The 20012-nt window shown below is 37.8% G+C and overlaps 1 protein-coding gene across 9 annotated transcripts in view; it reads right to left on the bottom strand.

Moving 5' to 3' along the window:
* The window catches only part of prom1a (prominin 1a), a 165197-nt gene that overhangs the window by 99770 nt on the left and 45415 nt on the right, over positions 1-20012 (bottom strand). For all 9 annotated transcript variants that reach the window (XR_005615184.1, XR_005615187.1, XR_005615189.1 and 6 more), the window contains exons 4-6: positions 2291-2411; positions 1742-1805; positions 1245-1334 (exon numbers count right to left, since the gene is read on the bottom strand). Coding sequence is in view for 3 of the 9 variants with exons in the window: in XM_039621164.1 (XP_039477098.1) it covers positions 1245-1334; positions 1742-1805; positions 2291-2411 (275 nt within the window). In the remaining 6 variants the exon portion in view is untranslated. The remainder of the gene's footprint in view (positions 1-1244; positions 1335-1741; positions 1806-2290; positions 2412-20012) is intronic.

Here is a 20012-nt window from a genome sequence, read left to right as displayed (position 1 = left end):
GACGAATAGTAATATGTGTGCCTCTTGTCATAGGCACACATAATAATAAGAATAATAAATCCGACGAATAGTAATATGTGTGCCTCTTGTCATAGGCACACATAATAAGAATAATAAATCCGAGGAATAGTAATATGTGTGCCTCTTGGCATAGGCACACATAATAATTACTACCATGTCGATGGCCAGACATTTTACCAGCTTTACTTTTTTCATGCTTACTGACAGATCTTTCATCTTTTGTTGCTGATGTGGTGCAAGCCTATATATTTGGGTCAAACATCCACACAGCATCTAGTTGTAATTCAGAATTTAAAAAACAAGGGAAAAAGAAAACAAGGTACTCTCATAGTTACATATTCAAATCTAAAAACATAATAATAAAAATAACATGGTTGGTTACACAAACACATTTTTATGCTCACATCACACTGGGGTAACACAGTTACAATAGAAAGGGTTTGGGGATTTTGTCAAAACACCATGAACTTCAAACTGCACTAGGCTGGATTTTTATGGAAGGAGAATCATATCCATTTATATTCATAAATGGAAAAAAAATTAAGAGATTTTCTTTATTTATTTGCCCATAAAGACAATTTACCTGGTGACAACAGAAGCAGACATTCATATAAAGGAATAAAGCATGAATCTAAAGTATGGATGCCCTAAGAAAGACAGTAAAAGGTGCTCTAAAGCTTTTTACTTTCTTCACTCTGTGGTCACCAAAGTAAGATATAGCATAGTGCAGTTTTTATATATTGACTGTTTATTGTTCATCAAAAACTCAAGAACTGTAACTCGGGGCTCAGGTAGGCATCACGGAAGAAAACAAAGGGGACGAATCACAGGAGCAACACTGGTGTCAAAATTCACAAAGTCAAGGGTCAAAGGACTGTGGGTCAGTTACTAAGTTATCATTACCTTTAATGGCCCTCTCGATTTTCACTTCATAAAAAAAGCATAAAATACAAAGATTAAGGATTAATGAAACTATTATTATATGGTGGAGGACTTATTACTTAGAGGAAAATGCTGAAACAAGACCTAAACCTGTATTTGCACCAAAAAAAGGTTATTCACACTTGCTTTAAATCACACATTTAAGGGAAAAAAACATTTTATTCATGACACAACTGGCAGTACTGCAGTGTTTGCAGTGAAGCTGTAGCTGGCATTTAGTAGCTTAGGACCTGCAATTTTGATCTTAACTAGAGGAGGAAATTAAAAGTGAGCAGCTGTACCTCCAGCCATATTGAGGACTTGGTCCAAGGCAGGACGGACCTCCTTATCCAACTGATCATGTATTCTTCCACCCAATAATGGACCTATGTCTGTAGAAAACATCAGCAGAGACTCGTTAGTCCAAATCACTCTTGTTCCCAATTTTGTTCTCTAGTAAACCATCTAAACTTGTGTTCTAATGGTTTGAGTATACAAGACATAACTTCTTCCTTTTTTTGTTTTTAATTTAAAAGTTCAAAATCCTGGCTCTGTTTTTGCAGGTCACAACTTCTAGGAAAGAACTGCCTCCAGAGGAAAGTAGCAGGAATACTCAAGAGATGTTCTTTAAAAGTTGCTACTTTGCCTATGGAGCTAGTTAAGTCACAGTTGTGAAAACAAGTAAAGCAGACACATTAAATACACATAATAAGCATGCTACACAACTGAGTGTATAAACTTAGTGACTTGTTTGTGTCTACCTAATTTACTATCGGAGAAAGAGAGAAGAACTACTTACGATCTAGGTCATAGATGACTTTGTTCTTGGCTGTGGCATACTGGGATATTAGGTAATCAATTTGCTGCATAGAGGAAACACAGAGAGAAGCAGAGATTTAGAAATAGCTGCACAAAAGTACTTTATTGGTCTAGACACCAACAAACACTCTGTAGTAAATAACAACTTCAGTGCTACACCATTTCATTAAGCCACTTGAGAATCTGGTTGGAGTTTTCTTCAGCCAATACCACCCACAAGAGTGAGACTGATTGTTGGAGAAATTTCACTGTATGAGAACAATCTTTTCAAAAGCAACTTTGCAGGTGTTGCGTGCACAAAAGGTGAGAAAATTCTCTTTTCCCGTGTGAAAGGATTACACAAAGTCAGCATGACAAGAAACCCTAGTTTCAACAAAGGAAAAAGAAATGATATGCACACTGATTCACAAGTGTACCCTCAAGTCTGCCACCCTGAAATGTAAGGAAAATTCACAACTGAACCATCTATAATGCTTCACCCCAATTCTTTATGTAACATCGTGTTTCAAATGGAAACTTTCTGCCTCACCATCTGTGTGTCGTTAGCGAAAGTGTGCAGATCCCTCATGTTGCTGTTGACCAGTCTCCGTACGTTCTTCACCTGAGAGCTCAGGTTCTGGTTGGCGGCATACGCACACAGCACTCCAATCCTAATAAAACAGTTGAAACAAGAACACAAACATGTAATCTGCCTGCTATTGGACATGTCTGAGTGACCCTGCTGCCCCTGTGTCAGTCAAGAGTAAGGCAGGGGCGAGTCATGCAGAGCAGGGTGATGACAAGTCATCAGCAGTAGGGGTCAGTGTGCACCACCACATTCACTTTACCTTGTTTTTTCGACTTCCACTGAGTGCACCTGTAGAGTGTCATTCTTTGAAAGCCAGCATTACATTGGACTATTCTTGTAATCAAGAAAATAAATTTACCTTAAACCCATTTTAATTAACTGTTACAAACAATTTCCATTAATTTAGTTTAAATGTTGACATGAAAACACAATTTCCTATTCATCAACAATGTTTTTAATAGACTAGAATAAGGTAACATAACAGGCATAGAGGCCTTGTGTAAATGCATCTTTACAATACTGTATGTGTGTGTCATATACTGACATGTTCTGCAGTCTCAAGATCTAAACAACTATTATTTCCCCAAGTAATTTAGAAATAGACTCCTAGCTAGAAATCCAGGTGTCTTATCTTTATAATCTAAGGTCCCTGGGTTGTAAGCATATTCAAATTGAATGTGAAAACACAGAATTGCATAGAGTAGACCATTAAAGTGAATCTCTTGCATACTTCAAACAGACCTGAGTAGCTTACTACAAGGCTTAATTAGCTTGAACAACATCAAGGGAAAGACAGCCCATAATATTAAGCGGTTTCCATGACTCACTCTCATCCCAGCTGAATTTTCTCCTTAGCACCTCACAGCTACTGCAGCACTAGAGTGTGTGCACGTATGTTCTTATTGCTACTGATGTGTGTAAGTGAGGTTTGCGCGTGAGCAGCTTAAGGAAAGACGGTCAAAAAGGAAAAAAAAAAGCTTCTCTACAATTGACTCTAAGGATCAAAAACTCCTAAAGTAGAGTTGTATGACACAGTGAATCCCCCTTCATGGAAATGCTTCAGTGGAATAAGCAGCTTTATGAATGATGTAAGATGACTGGCAGAGAGGAGTAACAAAAGAACTGACTCAAAAGCTTCTGGGAAGGTTTAGATCAATGGTGCAGAATCGGGGTGCTGTGACTGACTCTATAAAAGAGGCAGGGGTCTTTATGTGTCACATACGTACAACAGGTTGTACGTATGTGACCACAGTGCACCCAGAGATGGGGTTTCTATTGTCTTACTGCTAATGCATGAAGACATTGCTGGGCGCCATTCTTCTTTACAGAGCAGTAAAGTGCAGCCACTGCTGTAGTCACAGTTTCCCTTTGTGGATATAATCTAATTTCTATCCTGGATTAAGCTGTGGACATTTTGCAACATTAAGCATTGCAGTGTGTTTGCACACTTAGTGTATGCATAAAATGTTTTCTACTTTCAAGAAATGCAGCGCATTGGAGCACATTTCCTTCCACTTTGTTAAACGTATGTATTTTTCTTAATTTCTGGCATGGAAATGCAGGGGAAAAAATGTCTTCAAATATTGTTACACTTTATTCCGTATGCAGACACATGCTTAAGTTTAAGCAGTCTAAGTCAGTACTTGTCAGATATCACAGCATGTAGCCAGCTAAGAGTCAGCATGTTTATGATTTTCTTTGGAGTTTAAGTCGGAGGACTGAAGAGTCTTTCCAGAACTTTGCAGCTTGTGTTTCTTCATGTAGATCAGAGCGGATTGCTTTGTCTCCTTTGGATACCTGTCCTGTTGTAGAAGTCAGTCACTTTTCAGTTTCCAGAATCTGATGAATTTCCTTTTATTTGTGTTAGGTTTCCTGTATGCTTTACTGCCTTCCAACCTCACAGCAGAGTAATCCCCATCCTTAGCAGCTGGCAAGGTCTTCTTGTCAAATGCTTTTCATCTTCAAATAGATCTCAGGTTATTGTAGCCAATTGCTCAATTTTAACTCCATTTGTTGATATATGCTGCTCTACATACTGATGAGGCTGCAGGTAAGGTTGACTTTTTTTCCTGTTAGTGCATTAGTGATGCACAGTGGGACAGTCTGGGCGAACTAAACTTTCCTGCATGTCATACAAGGTCTTGCTTCACCATTCTGCCTACGAGATATTCAGTTTTATCTGAAAAATTTCTTGGTCTTCCAGTGCTTGTCCTGTTCCCCTTACTTCTTAACGACATTTCAGAGGAAGCGCTTTGATATCTTCCCTTGCTTTTAGGCATCAGTTCATTTTCAGATCTTCAGTCAGCAGCTTAGAGGAGCCCATGGTTGTTTTGTAAAGAGTTAATGATTCAATAACAACCTAATAAATTTTGAATATTTATAAGCAGGAGGGGCAGTTTCGCAAATGCCACAGATACTTTGAGTGGGCCAGTCAAACACCTTGGTTATTTTCTTTTTTAGACAGTTAGCTGTAGATTTGCTGGTGTTCTTGGCCCAAGAACACCTTTAGCTGTGGTTGAGACTGACTCTAAAATAGTTTGGTATACACAGGAGTTCATGGTCAACTCAGTGAATGCAACAAGAGGAACCCAAATCATTATGTGGTATGAGGTATTTGTGCTGATATAATGTGCTTGGTTTTTGCCCAGCATGGCACTGTGTATTACATTCTTGTCAAAGTCTTGCCATTTGTTCAGATGCAACTTTGCAATCCTTTGCAATCCTCAAACTTGCTACCCTGTTCGCTTTAGAGAATAAAGGCTTTTACCTGACAATCCTTTTCAACAGGATTCCCTCGACATATATTTGGTTTGTTTCTAAATTAAAATGAATGTAAATATTCACTTGCTGGCATCTGAAGAAAATTCATAATGAACATCTTTCAAGATTAAAAAAAAGAGCCTTCTAACAACATTGTCATGGTCTTTAAAGAATAAATGTGTTATAGGATGTGCTGCCCTCGGGAGAGAAATTCGCTGATCTGCATGGCATCAAGCTTCACCATCTCTAGTGGATGTGTGATAATGTTTGCCATAAATAGTGAGTGTGCCAACAGAGTAAACACTGTCATCGTACAAGTGGCGACTTAATGAGAAACTAGGCCAAACAAGTAGGCTGGGACACAGTGAAGTGGAGCCATCCGTAACCAGGGGAAGATTCAAAATGGCCACTTTCACAACAAAAGCCTTTTGTCAAACACTTTCTCTGCCCTCCCTCTGTATCTTTCTCACTCACACTTCATACATTTGCTTTCCTCTTTCATACACAAATTCACAATCCCGCACTTTTCTTTTCTAAGCTTGCTTTTGGTTGTCTGCTTGTCTTTATTACTTTACTTATGAAGCCTGTATTTCACACCCTCGCTAAACTATTTCTTTCTCTCTACACCAGTATTTCTCCATATATCTCCCTTGATGAGGTATTTTTGTTTGACTATCCTTTCTTACTATATCCCAAAGTGATACGTAACTATCATTTTCCTACTCCACCCTTTCTCTTCTTTAATCTCCTCCTCGGTCTCCTATTTTGCCCTCAGTTACCTCTCTCTTTTCCATCTTTCTCTCTCTCTCTCTCCCACTTCCCGCCTCCTGTCCTTTCCTTTGTCTCTCACTCACTCCCTCTCGTAGCTGAACAAAGACTCTTTGAGGAAACAGCCTGGTGCTTTGCAACAAGCTGTGTTGTCTATGACTGTCCACCTTATTTTATGAGAATCATGTTTGAGTTTAGTTTGAGTTTGCTCACGTTCCAGTTTGGGTCTGTTATTTAAAAAGTGATTAAATTAAATGAGGGTCTAAAGCTGCAAGAAGACAAAAAGGCATACACACATTTGTATTTGAATACAAAATGATCAAACAACCATCAAACTTGAAATGACAAGCAAGGCTTGCTAACCCGCTTTCTCGCTTGCAGCGTCTGTATCCAGGAAACATGCCACTAAGGACTCAATCCCCCTGCAGTGTCATCTTCATTTCACCTTCTATTTAATGGTGTCTATTATATCACATGTGACAGAGAAATATTCCATGGCATTCAGCTGAAAAGGTTTTCATAAGCCAAACTATAAAATTCACTTATGAAAAAAAGATGTGAGCTTTGCATGACAACAAAGAGAAGATCTGAAATTCAAAGCAGATCAAACAGGCATCAGTTCATTATATATATCCCCGATTGAGCTTCTAGCATTTCTTCCTATCCTTTAGTCTGTTATCTAAAGTTTTTGTCCATATAAAAGGTTTTCAAAGTTATAAATGCCAGAGTCCTCTCTTATTGTTACTTATCTACATCATCATATAAAAAGCCCTCAAACCAAGAATAAGCATTTGCCTCCGGAAGGAGCCAGCAACCTTTAGCCAGAGCTGCTTTATTGCTGATCAGTACAATTTTTGGTTTTGATGACCATGTCCTGTTTGCAAATCAGTTATAAGAACATGTGCCTGACATGGTTTAAAACATTTACAGTTTCTCAGGAATCCTGGATTTGTGTGAATGTTTAGTGTTAGCACTATGTTCACCTAATGCAAATAGACTGGCACTTATATAGCTACTTATATATATGTATGCTAACTGAGCACTCAAAGCCCTTTTTTTTCTACAAGCCCCTAATCACACACATGTACTTTATCTAAACACCTTTGATAACATTCGCACTAACACTCAATTCAGGGTTCAGTATCTTGCCCACACAGACTGCATGACTGTCCACAGGCACCCCAAGACATAGACTACTGTTCCATCTCTTTGCCTTTCTCCTAAGCTCAGTATTTTCATGCAGCCAAATTCAGAAAAAATAACTCCAAATTACAGTTTTTCCACTTCGTTTTTTTAGTCAACAGAACGAGTACGAAAGAATAGCAATAATGAAACTTATTCAAACTAATGTAAACTAGCTCTCACTTTGAAGAGAGTCGTTGATTTGTTGCACTGCTAAAATCCTGATGAAATTCATCTTTCAAATCCACGATCTACTAATGTACCACCAACTGTTTTCTGTAAAGTACTTGGTGACTCCTGTCTATAAAAAGCATCAATATTGTTTTGAAATAGGAATATAACTATTGATTGCTTATTTGCATATGGAAACTTTAAAAACCTTTAAAAACTGTCTGGCTTGTAGCAGACTAGTATGACGGCTTTAAAATTGACACCCTGATAAAAAGAAATGTTGCATTTCAATGAAGCAGGTGGCCTTTAAAAATACCATATGTTAACTCATCTGTGCACTTCAGCCATTGATCTTTTGTGCAGCATCATCACATTTCACTGCTATCAGCAACGTCTGAACTGCACAACCAACTCTAGCCATCAACTGTATGGCTGCTTTTTGACTACAGGGGACAATTCAAACACAGCAGGAGGCAGATTTACCTCCAACAAGCTTGAAAAAGGCATTTAATTCCTGCTTGAGCAAAAGCCAAATGACACATGAAACTCATCCTGGATGCCCCGCGACAGCAGACGAAGAAGAGCAACAAACTAGTGCAGTGCCCCAGAATCTAGGGCACTACTGGGGGCTGGGCAGCGAGTGTTCCATGGTCTGGTGGTTCCATAGCTTTTACAAACTTCAACAATGGCCCGCATTCAGTGTAACTGTAGTTGGGAGGCTGGGACAGTCCCCTTACAGCCCCTCCCTCCTTTAACACTGCCGAAAATGTCTCTTTATTGTCCGCCCTCAGTAACAAAATTATCATTCTAGTCCCTGTAATAACTACAGTGATCATTTTAGTTCACACACATGGATAGACAATGGCAGCGTAATCAGCACATGTGCATAATTAAATATTCTGAGTGCAATATAAAACAGCTACTGTAACTGTCAATCAAAGCCTTATCCAGAATAATCACTATAAGAATAATAATTAATACAAATAATTTTTAAATTAAATTATTATTAAATCTTTATTTTTGTGCCAGTCTGACCTGAATGCAAACGCTAACGAGAAGTGATGCATTTTGGTGCATGTGGGACAACAGAGGTGTTGACTGAAAAAGCAATTTGTCCTGTCATATACTGTAGGTTATGTAGCAAATTTTATGTAATCTGAAATAATTCATTAGACATTTTATTGTGCCAACAGGTCACTGCCACAGCCAGCAACTGCAACTTTTTCTCATTTTAGCCACTGCGTGATCTCATTACTCCACTTATATAAATGTATATAAATGTAATAACTGAATCGCTATTGCATTCATTTTAGCAACTATGTAAAGCCTTTGGTTTGCCTGTTTTCATTCCATTAAACTGCCCTTTCTCCTTCAAGTGGCTATTGTTATGTATTTGTATTTGCTGTGTTATTACTGTCCTCAGAGCTTGCCAAGTCACACTCTGAGCCCAACTTCCTATTGGAGCATTGTGTCCTGTGAAGAATTTAATCAGCCAATGAATGCTTAAGCTTCCTGGCTTCAAGGCCTTTGCTCCGAGCATGACAACCCAGTAAAGACAGTGCTATTAGTTCTCAGTTTTTTTCCTACTCATAAGGATGCTGTGCAAGCTGCTGTCAGTTCCATGTGAGGACTGTCTGGACTAGGTTGATGGGAGACAACAGACCATTAATTTCACAGTAAACAGTCCAGGAATGATATGAATACCAAACTCTGAGCCAAACAGCCTCACGGGGTTGTGTAAATAACACAGAAGGTCACTGCAGCACAATAGGATTTTTTTGGAAAACTGTAGAAGGGCCAAAAGACAACAAAAAAAAAAAAAATCTTCTGCAGTGCATGCATTTTTCTGATTAAATTGTCAAACAGTGTAACAATTGATTAATCATATTTCCGTCATAAAGCATAGCTTATACTAATATTTTTTTCCTTCAGTGACGGAGTTTGCTCAAATATGATGCAAATAACACATTGTTAAGGACACTACCTGATTACCTGGGCAAGGACTCTGGTTATCTGGATATCTTTGCTTTTAAAAGTTAAACAGTAAAGTTCTCACAGAAGCAGTCTTTCTATAATTTGTCTTCTTAAGGACGTCCAAAACGCTTTAATACTCAGAGACATCTGTGTTGCTCAGTAAACCATCCCTGGATAGGCCAAGCTTAATTAACCCCCTTCAAGCAAACATTAGTGGTTTGATTTAAAAACAAATATCAGCTGTCCATAACTAAATAACTTGTGATAGCTAATGAAAAAATGATGAAATTCAAAGAGCAGATTATTTAATCAGCAAATGCTAACTTCATAACACATGAATGCACTTTATGAAGCATTAACCAGTCAAACCTAACCGTAATCAACTATTATTTGCATATAATTAATCTGCTTTGGAGAAGAAGATGAAGTTTAAAACTTTTACACCTTTTCAGAGGTCCTGGTTTTCTCTGAAGTTAGAGGTCAGCTGAAGCACACTGATCTGCCTTTATAGTGCCGTCCTCAGGTATTGAGTGAGTTCATCCCTGGTCAAATACTGTTAGTTTCAGAATCAGAATCAGAATCCTTTATTGATCCTAGGGGAAATTATTTTGGTTACAGTGCTCCAGTATAAACATTAACAAAGACAGACAATACACTAAGTAAGAAATAGACACAATATATACAATATATACATGACTTATATACATATAAGTCACTTATTGATAAATAGCTGAATAAGAGGAAGAGCGTGTGCAGAGCGTTTGAGGTTTAGTTTTAGTTTGAGGTTTAGCGTCCACTGAGTCTGAAAAGAATTCAAAGTCATTCAGTGTTTTCACACAAAATCATCATTAATCCTCTTTCAGATGAACTGCAGTGCAGTTTGTAAGAATTGGCAAAGAAATTTAAAGTATTGACAAACAAAATTACAACTCTAGTGTGTAAGCTTGAATACATTTTACTATTTGTACCTACTATCATATTTTGGCCAATATCAAATACAGGTGCAGGTAATTGTGTGGATATTATTGCTTTCATGCTACTGTTCTAATGCAACCACTCAGTGGCTCAGTGCTTAACAAAGCACACAGGTCTTGGTTTGAATCTGCGGCCAGTCGGGCCCTTCAGTGTGAAGTTTGTGTGTTCTCCTTCCATCTGTGTGGATTCTGGCTTCCTCTCACACTCCAATGATATGCATGCTAGGTTAACTGGTCAGTCTAACTTGGCTGGAGGTGTGCATGTGAGTGTGAATGTTTGTTTTTCCCTGTGTGTTAGCAATGGCATGACTCTTTTCCTATCCAGGCGGTGCTTAACCACTGGGATGAGCTCCAGCATTAAGGGATGGGATGAGTCTGTGCACTGCTAGTAAAGATGGCCGCTCGTACATATCCTGTCTTATCCTGTGAGTTTTTGTATGTTTAAAAAAAATCAAAAATCAAATGGTTAATGTCCTGCTGATTACATTGATGACCTTTTGCTTGTTTTTCCTCCCAACCTTCCAGTAATTTGACATTGTTAATATTGTTAAGCTGCTATCAGCAGAACCCTTGTTTCTGCACAGAAGGAAATTACAAAAAAACTACTAAAAAGCAGTTTATTCTATTTGCACTGTTTCTTCCTCACTCACCTTTCTTCACTTTCTATTATGAATCACTTTACATTTAATCATTAGTTACTATTAATAGGGGTCGTCTGATTGTTGGCATTTTCAATATATATTGTAGGGTCTTTATCTTACAATATAGATGGTCTGGAGGTGACTGTTGTTGTGGTTTGATGCTATCAAAATAAAATAACATTGAATTGAATTGAAATATATCTGAGTAACACTCCTAATATAGCCCCCAAAATACTATTTGTTCTTTTATAACCACAAAGCTCTCATACAATGGCTCATTACTAGTAAGCCTGGTTAGTATAAAGTTGCTTGCCTTCATTTTGCTGGGGTACATGCTGATGACCACAAAGTGACACAAAGACATGAAAGACAGGTCCATCTCCCAGAAATGCAGATATTTCTGGGTTATACCTCCTACTTGTAAAACAATCACAGAGCCCTGCAGCTTTGCCTTCTCCTATCCTCCTCTCCTGTGTAACAATGTGCCATATCATCACTACTGTAACATAAATGTCTCCTATAAATTTGCAAGAAAGCCCGGCCTAGCTAGGAAAGTCAGTTAGCTTCACAATATTGAATTCTTGTAAATCGTGTGTTGATTTGTAAGGTGCACACTACAAGAATCCACGACCATTAAGATCCCAGGGTGAGAGGAAAAAATGCAATTATTAAAAAAATAAAGCGGATTTCAGCTATAAATGCAAAATGAGAGAAAATTAGAATGATTAGTATGAATGAGATCTCTCCAGGAGATGTGATAAATTATGGGATGCACTGCAAATTCTGAGAACAACCTCTCCAGTTAATTAGCTTGGCAGTGGCATGTATAAAGCTGCCATTGTTTGGTGCCTGTGTGCTATGAACAAGAGATGAGAACTTTAGTTTATTAATAAAAAAAAAACTTTAAAAAGTTACAATTCAAGAGAAAAAAAGGATAAGGCTTAAGGCCCAATCAATGTAAAAGAAGAGCGCAGATACATATTTATGAATCAGACACATAATTCTCAGTTGCAGCCTGAGAAATTACAGACTGAAAAGCTGTATATACAAAAATAGCCAGAGGTAAGTGGTTAAAAGGTTTTTGATAACACAGTGATTTTTAATGGGTGGAGTTCAATGAAAATTAAAGCCTTAGATGTCCAAAACAAATCAATTATTTACTTTTTTATTCATTTATTTACTTTTTTTTGGATAAGTAACTGTTACACACTGCAATGTGTTAAAGTGAGATGTTTCACGCTGTTCACTTATGCACATTTTCCCCAACACATTAGGTAACCCACATTTCCATGAGTTATGTGTGATACCATTATAAGATGCAAAAATAAAAAAATGAAAGAAAAAAAAAAATCAATGGAGACAGTTGGATAATGCACATAATGCATGTTAGTAAAGAGTAAAAATCCTATGCAGATCTCACTGATTACCTGCAAGCTTTTGTTCTCTTTCTAGTCTGTAGATCAGAGGGGTGTCCAACTCCAGTCCTCGAGAGCTACTGTCCTGCAGGTTTTAGATGCATCCCTACTCCAACACAGCTGAATCAAAAGGTTGGATTACCTCTTCAGCATGCCATCAAGTTTGGCAAAGGCCTGATAACAAGCCATTAATTTGATTCAGGTGTGCTGGAACAACGATGCGTCTAAAAGCTGCAGGACAGTAGGTATGTCCCAATTCATAGGCCGCATCCTTCAGAGGCCGCAATTGAAGGCCGGTTACGTCACAGCCAGGCGACGAAGGCTGCTCCAAATGCGTCCTTCATTTCATTCAGCTCTCAAGGGCTGGAGTTGGACACACCTGCTGTAGATTATGACATGCCCACAGATTGCACTGAAGTTCACACGTCAGGTACATTTTTGTTCTCGTGGATGGTTTTAATTTCTCAGGATGTCTACCTTATTTTATTATCATTTTAGATTTTAGAATTTTGTTCGACTCAACACTAAATATAGAATGAAGTACAAGAAAAAGAACTGGAAGTCTAGCAAAAACCACCTGTAGGGCAGTTTTTCATCATTATCATCAACAACAAAACGACAGCGACAACTACTAATACTACTGCCTAATGTATAATACTATATGCTTTATACTGTAACTATACTCTCCAATATATACACTAATAATCATGGCTATTGCTGGACAAAAACGGAGCATCAGGATGGGTTAGTTTCTTCATTCTGTGCATATAATCTCAGTCAATCATACTGAAATAATTACTTTGCTTTACTGTACTTTTCATTTTATTTTTAACATCAAAATGTGTTTTTTAAGATCTCCTTTCACACTAGAATCCTGTTACTTTTGCTGCTACTACCCCAAATCCCCTACAGGCTTTTAAGTTAAATTTAATTTTATATTTTGCTGGCTGTAACAGCTCCGTAATGCCGCTCTGCACTGAAAATAAATTACCTCCCAGTAGCCTGACATTTAGTGAACAAGTGACATCTTCATAGTTGTAGCTTCTTTCATGACAGAGTTAATGCTCATCACACTATTAATGAGCCCCTAAAAATAGTCCTGCATGTGATTTCTCCCCAGGGAGGCTGTTAACTGAGCAATGTGTGGGTTACAGAAGGCACAGGATGGAGGTAAAAGTGTACTTGGCGACTTGTGTTTATACGTGGCTAATTGTGTGCTTGTTTTTGTACGTGACAGAATGCAAGAATATGTTTGATGTGTTAGCAGCAAGTGAGTGATTTATAATAAATTCAATGAAAATACTTTTTGCAGGTAGATAGATGGATGGATACTGTTTTTTCTGTTTGATCAAAAGGACCTTATACAAGAACTCTTTACAACCATGTGCAATTATTTTGTACAGAACACAGCACATCTGTGAGAGAAACTTCAGGAGCTTTTGAAAATCTCACAATTTACCAAAACCTCTCAAAGAAAAAACCCTGACAAATTCATTTTAATTTGTTGTGTTTATTTCTAGTATGTATATTGATCAATTTTTATTTTGTTTGCTATCCTATAGAGCTATTTTGCCTCATTTTATGAAGCCACTTTACTTTATTAAGCTATTTTGTTTTATGTTATTGAATTTTTTTTAGCAATTTCTCATTATTGTAGTAAGCATTTACCTCTCAATATAAACCACATTGAGGTAACTATATATGTAAAAACTGAATTCAATTCAATTAAACATTAGAATTCTCCAGTTTTGGGGATGAAAGTCACATCTCACAGATTCAACCAGTGATGGAACTTGGGGTCATCGGGTATTTCAGGCGCAGCAGGAACTGTTCATGGATCCATACTCTGGATCCAAAGCCACCCAGTAGCTTTCTCTGTGACTTCAGATGCTCCATTGCTAAATGATTGCCCTGCAAATCCTGTTCTCTTCTCATTGCAATTTTAATTTCAACATGATCAATTAGTTGGTGGATTTGAATACGATGATCATATCTGGCTGCATGATGGTGTTATTTGGGCTGTAAAATTCAGCTGCTTGCCAAGGTCCCCTTCCATATGCCAGCTGCTGGAGGCAGTGAGGAGGCCAGCTTTTGTTCAGCTTGTGGGTCAGGTTTCTCTCCAGCGCTAACCATGGCAATGGTCTTTGCCTGACGGTGGCCTCTGATGCCTTTAAAGGCCACGGTCCTCGATAAGGACTTAGTTATAGTGTCAGTGATAGAGCCCATGTCCAAAGGTTTTTGGGTAGTTATATCGGTCTATTTACTTGTAATGTAAAATTACAGTCGAGAAGGAGTAAAGAAGCGTTCTACAAAACAGGTTACATGTGTCAAAACAAATTAACTTACACAAAATGGACTGTGATTGCCAATGGTCAGTCTTTTAAATTTGTGCATTATATTATATTATATTATATTATATTATTATTTCACAAAACATCAGCCTTGTAGAAATGTTTAGCTGATTAAAACGTCGAAATTAGACTGCCATCTTCAGTTTTGTCTTTCAGCTGGTGGAGAAATGGATATAAACAAAGTAGTCATTGTGCATAACACTGTCAAAGATTGTATATGTATTAAAAGATGGATCACTCTGTAACAACACTGTAATAAACAGTTTCTGCAGGCCTTGAAAATGCAAAAAAATTTTCTTACTGATCCAATCATGTCTGCAGTTAATCTCTCATTTAAACTTTCATTCACTTTTTTTTTAATAAATAAAACTTTACAAAAGATCAGCTTTAAGCTCCAATTCAGTACTTTCAGTACTCCGATCAAGTTACACATTGTTAGAAGATAAAATGTGCTAAAGGAAGCATACGCAATAAATTTCCATTCCATTTTAATGAGCTGTGAGAATTTCAGTGGGAGGAATTATATTTTACAAATAAATAAAGGAATATGCTGGTATACTGACAAGTTTTTACTTTTATTTCACACACTTTCCCCTCATTACGTGAGAGGAGATAATACTACGGTTGAAGTCTTTTGCTGGGACTGTCAAGGGTTTTACGGGTTTAAAGCTCCGAAGTCAAAAAGTTAATCTTATGAGTTGCATTTCTAGATTAATGTATGTAGTATTGTAGAAGTAATTATTTTGACTGTGGCTGCTGAGCTCCTGGTGCTGTCCCTTCTGTGTGTTGTGCTCCAACAACTTAAGAATTAATTGGGTCACTTTATTAATAATTCAGCAGGATTCAGTGCTAATAACTCACACACAACATAAACAGAAGTGGAACTCGTATTCACTTTGTTTTAAACTAAACTAAACTGACCCATTAAAATAATAGTATCTACTTTTTGTGTTTAGCCTTGGTTATCAAAAAATAATCACTAGAACGGAGCCAAGCCAAACACAGAGACCAGTCTTTGCATTCCTTCATTCCTACTTTTGGCAGAAAACTGTCTGACACACTGGAACTTGTATGAGCTTTGCTTTTTTTGTTCATGATTGCGGCGTGTATTATCATTCTGTGACACAACTAATCCATCTACCACTTAACAGGCAAAGCTGCAACAGTGAGAACAACAACATTCTGTTATATGGAAAAAGTAACAGAATCTGCACAAGCTTGGCCAGTAGCATAGCTGTCTGTGGACAAGCATGTGCTCAGAAATTTAAGTTTACTTACATGCATATATTTAGATGCATTTTGAGGAGAAAAGACTGCGCACTGAACACAGCCTAAACGCATTTAGACATCTGGTCCAACTTAAAGGCAGAAAGTCTTAGCCTGGTTAAAAAAAATAAAAATCAAATTAGAATTTGTGGAAAGGTGCACAATAAAAAAAAATGTTTTTCTTGTATTACTATAACGCAGCACCTAAAAATGTGTTGATCTGCTTCTTCCCTTTTTTGTCTTATGACTAAAATCATGAAATCCTAACTTAATTTGCGTACTGAATTGTGCAGTAGTTGTTTTTCATTCAAGCAGTGATTTCCCATGATATCCGAATATTTTACTCAGCACAACTAACATGGTTTTGCAAGGTCATTCGCTGACCTTTTCTTCCCTCATGACCGTAAAATGATGCACAAAAAGATTACCAGCCAAAACTGAGTCAGTACAAGATATATTGTAGATCACTTGGGAAGCCCATTTATAGATATCCCAGACATCAGATAGCTCATTTACAGACAAACCCTTCAAATCTAATCTGGGTGCCTGAGATTTAAAGTTCAGCTTGCTGAATGCTCAGTTCACTGTCGCCTGTATTATCATTAGACCCCATATAATAAGAGCCCATATAATGAGCATGGAGTACTAAGTCCATAATATTAGGACTTTTTTTGTTAATAGTATTGGACACCCAGCAACTGAAATAGACTGCTGAAGCCCATACTGGATAACAGCATGGAGCAAGGGTCTTCCACTTGGCCAGAACAGAAGGAAAGATCTTATGACTGTCATTTTCTTATTATAAATCCACGCGGGTGTTGTGCAGAATCAGAGCCGATTAGTAGAAACTGAAATAACTCCTGCTGTTCTTTTAATAATACAGAGTGGGAATATATAATAGCTGGCAGACATAACAAAACGTGCTGTTTAGCATACAGTACACATGTGAGCTACGATATATTAATGGCACAGTGCTGAATGGCTAATGTGCTGCAAAATTACCCCAGCAGTGGCAATCACATTCACAAAAGAAGCATGAGGACACAAACATTGGCAATTAGTCCTTTTCATTTAAGTAGGAGTTAAAGACTTATCTTACCAATTTGCTACTCACATGATAAAATCTCTCTTTATTTTAGGTTAGAGATATTAGAAAATAAACACTAACCATAAAGAAGCAAACTCAAAGAGCCCAGATATCCCCAAATGATAATAATCCAATCAAAATAAAAAAAAATACTCATCAAAAACACCACAAACACAAAGGAATTATGTAATATAATCTCACAGTGATGCTAATTCAAACTCTGTAGCACACCCTGATATTATTAAACAACTGATGTCCTTCCTTCCCCAAGTAAGTCTCCATTAAGGCATCCTTCCACTAAGATGACATTGCACCTTGACCACAGGTTGTTTAAAAGAGGAAAGGTGAAATTTGTCCGCCCTTGGTTCACCCCAGATTGCCCTGAGCCCCAAGCAGTTGTGTATATATTCACAAGCTGATGGGGTGACTACATTAAAAAAAAAAAAAAAAGATAATAATAATAACCAATTATCCAGATCTGCAAGTTTCCCAAAACCTTGCCAGGTGGAATTTTTTGGACAGATGGACAAAAACCTGAATGATCAAACATAATATCTGTGTCAAAGGTATTAATGCATCTTCATTTTTTCTACATGTTTAATCTCACTGTAAACTGAGTTGGATTCTAACATACTCACAGTGAGTTTTCCATGTTTCTTTTGTTTGCCTTGCTCGTGTCTTTTCCTGCTATGTACCCAGATTTAAAGCTCTATGAGAAATCAGTTTAACGTGCTTACACGCCACAGTAATTGTCAATTTATTAAGGCCTGTTTAATACATCATTTTATGCTTAATTAGATTTCAATATTCCTTCACCTAAATTAACCTGGTGAACATGTTAATAGTTCAGCTCCACTAATTGGCAAATTGCTGTAATATGTTTCTGATTAAATTATGAGTACGCCCATAAATGTAATTAATCATTCTCATCATGTTTGTTCCCACAAAGCTGTTCCAATGTCTCTGCCTGTAAGATACAACATTAAAAGTCATGATGAACATCTGCTTTGTGTTTGGCAGAGTTCAGCACACAATGACAACAAGGCTGCCTGCTTTTACTTGGGCAGTACATTTGTAGCCGGAGCAGAAGTGCATGCATTTTCAGCATGACTGGCATCCGTGTGAATCAAACCCCATAGCCCTACAGCGCTACTCTAACCCAGTGAACATTACTCATTCACGTTTACAACTGCAGCTCATTGGCAGCTCCTCTGGGATTTGACCCTACCACCTTCACAGTAGGAGGATGATATAAGAGTGAAATTTTCTCATCAGCTTTCTTGTTACAGATTTTTTTCCTCCCATTTCTACCTGGTTCACCGATTTGCTTTGTTTGTTTTGCTTTCTTTTTTGCCTCCTTTATTTGCCACAGTGGATCCAGGAATGCTCAGAGTCTGTCACACACATGCCAGAAAACTTGGGTCATTCAAATGGCTCCATATATACAATGCATTCATTCAGTAGGAAGTCTTCACCACACACTTCACTGGATACAACTGTTAAACTGCTTACTAACCCTCATCAGGCAACCATAGGAAAGTAAGCCAATGCATTTAGGGATGTACACATGGTGAGGTTCACACTGAAGATTAAACTGAGTATGGGAATGGGAAGAAAGGTGATTTAAGTGACTCTGAATGTGGCATGTTTGTTGGCGCCAGATGGCCAGGTCTGTTTTTTTCACAAACTGTTGATCTACTGGGATTTTCCCCATACAACCATCGCTGCCCTCCAAACGGCCTCCACAGACACCAGGTCTCTCTCTAATAGAGCACTTCTGAGAAGAGGTGAAACAGCACATTCAGTTCATGGATGGGCAGGGAACAAATCTCCAGCAACTGCAAAATGCCAAAAGCATTCCGATTCCTATTAATGTTTTTGGCATCTTGTGGAACTTGTGTTCTGCAACTGAACAATGTTCCAACAAGGAACACCTCATGAAGAGGCTGGTGTATGTATATATTGCACACCAATCACAATTACAAGTTAAAATATAGCACTTGTAGCTGATTTTATACCCCAAACCATAACTAGCTTTGCATGTCTACAGGTTGCCATAGTGATCTAGCCAGGTAAAATTAGAGCCGCCTGGCTTTTATCAGCCACCTGTTAATGTTTTCTTACTGCTCCCTTAGATGACTGTTGTTTCTTTTTAATGTATTCTTTTGTATATTTTTACTCCCAGGTTTTTATTTTATTAATTTTTGATAGTTTTTTTATATTATTATTATTAAATTTTTGCTTTCCTTTTCAGTGCATTCATGTTTCATGTGGGTTTTGTATTTATATTTTTAGGGACTTGAACTGTTAATATGTTTGCCTCAGCTGGAAAGCACTTCAGGGCAACTCCTGTTGTTTTCACATGCGCTAGATAAATAACAGTGACTTGACCTGACTACAGAGGCCCCACTGCACAACCTACAGGACCGAAATAATCAGCTGCCAACGTCCCAGTGCCAGACACCACAGGACACCCTTCTGTATTTAGGCAGGTGGTGTACAATAGCAAAAATCTGACAGATACCAAACTCTCCTGACTCACTTTTTTACCATTCTGTTTTTATCTCTTAATTAAGGATGCCTTCACATTTGGCACGGCCATTATTTAGAGGCAACTATGACTGCTTTCCACTCTGCAATTAGGATAAGGGTATGGGATTTACCTTTTCAGTAAGGGCAGGGTACATGCTATCTAAACTCAGGAAGGTGTAGTGTCTTCAGGCAACAGTCACAGGCTTGTTTGACATTTCCGGCAGAGTTGATAAGCCCTTAAGCCTATATGGCAAGCTGGATTGTGACAATGTTATCCGTGTGCTTGGGTGCATCTCCAGTAACAGCAGCTTGGTAGCCATCCCGACACTGAAATCCACTTTGCATCACTCGGATTTTATAAATAAAGATACAATCCTTCATAAGATCTTGTATATTAAGAGATCGAAACCCTGTTGAGTTAACTGACAGCAAAGCAAGGTAGTAACAGAATACATTTGTCTATACTACTTAGGTATGAAGGGATGACTGGAAAGTACTGCCAAAACTCCCCTACAATGACTGCTTAGCATCAAATATGAGTTGACATAATGCATAATAAAGA

Source organism: Oreochromis aureus, linkage group 2, assembly GCF_013358895.1.
Source record: "Oreochromis aureus strain Israel breed Guangdong linkage group 2, ZZ_aureus, whole genome shotgun sequence".
Taxonomy (NCBI): domain Eukaryota; kingdom Metazoa; phylum Chordata; class Actinopteri; order Cichliformes; family Cichlidae; genus Oreochromis; species Oreochromis aureus.
Note: the sequence above shows the minus strand (reverse complement) of the source record. Positions and strands in the feature narration are given on the sequence as shown.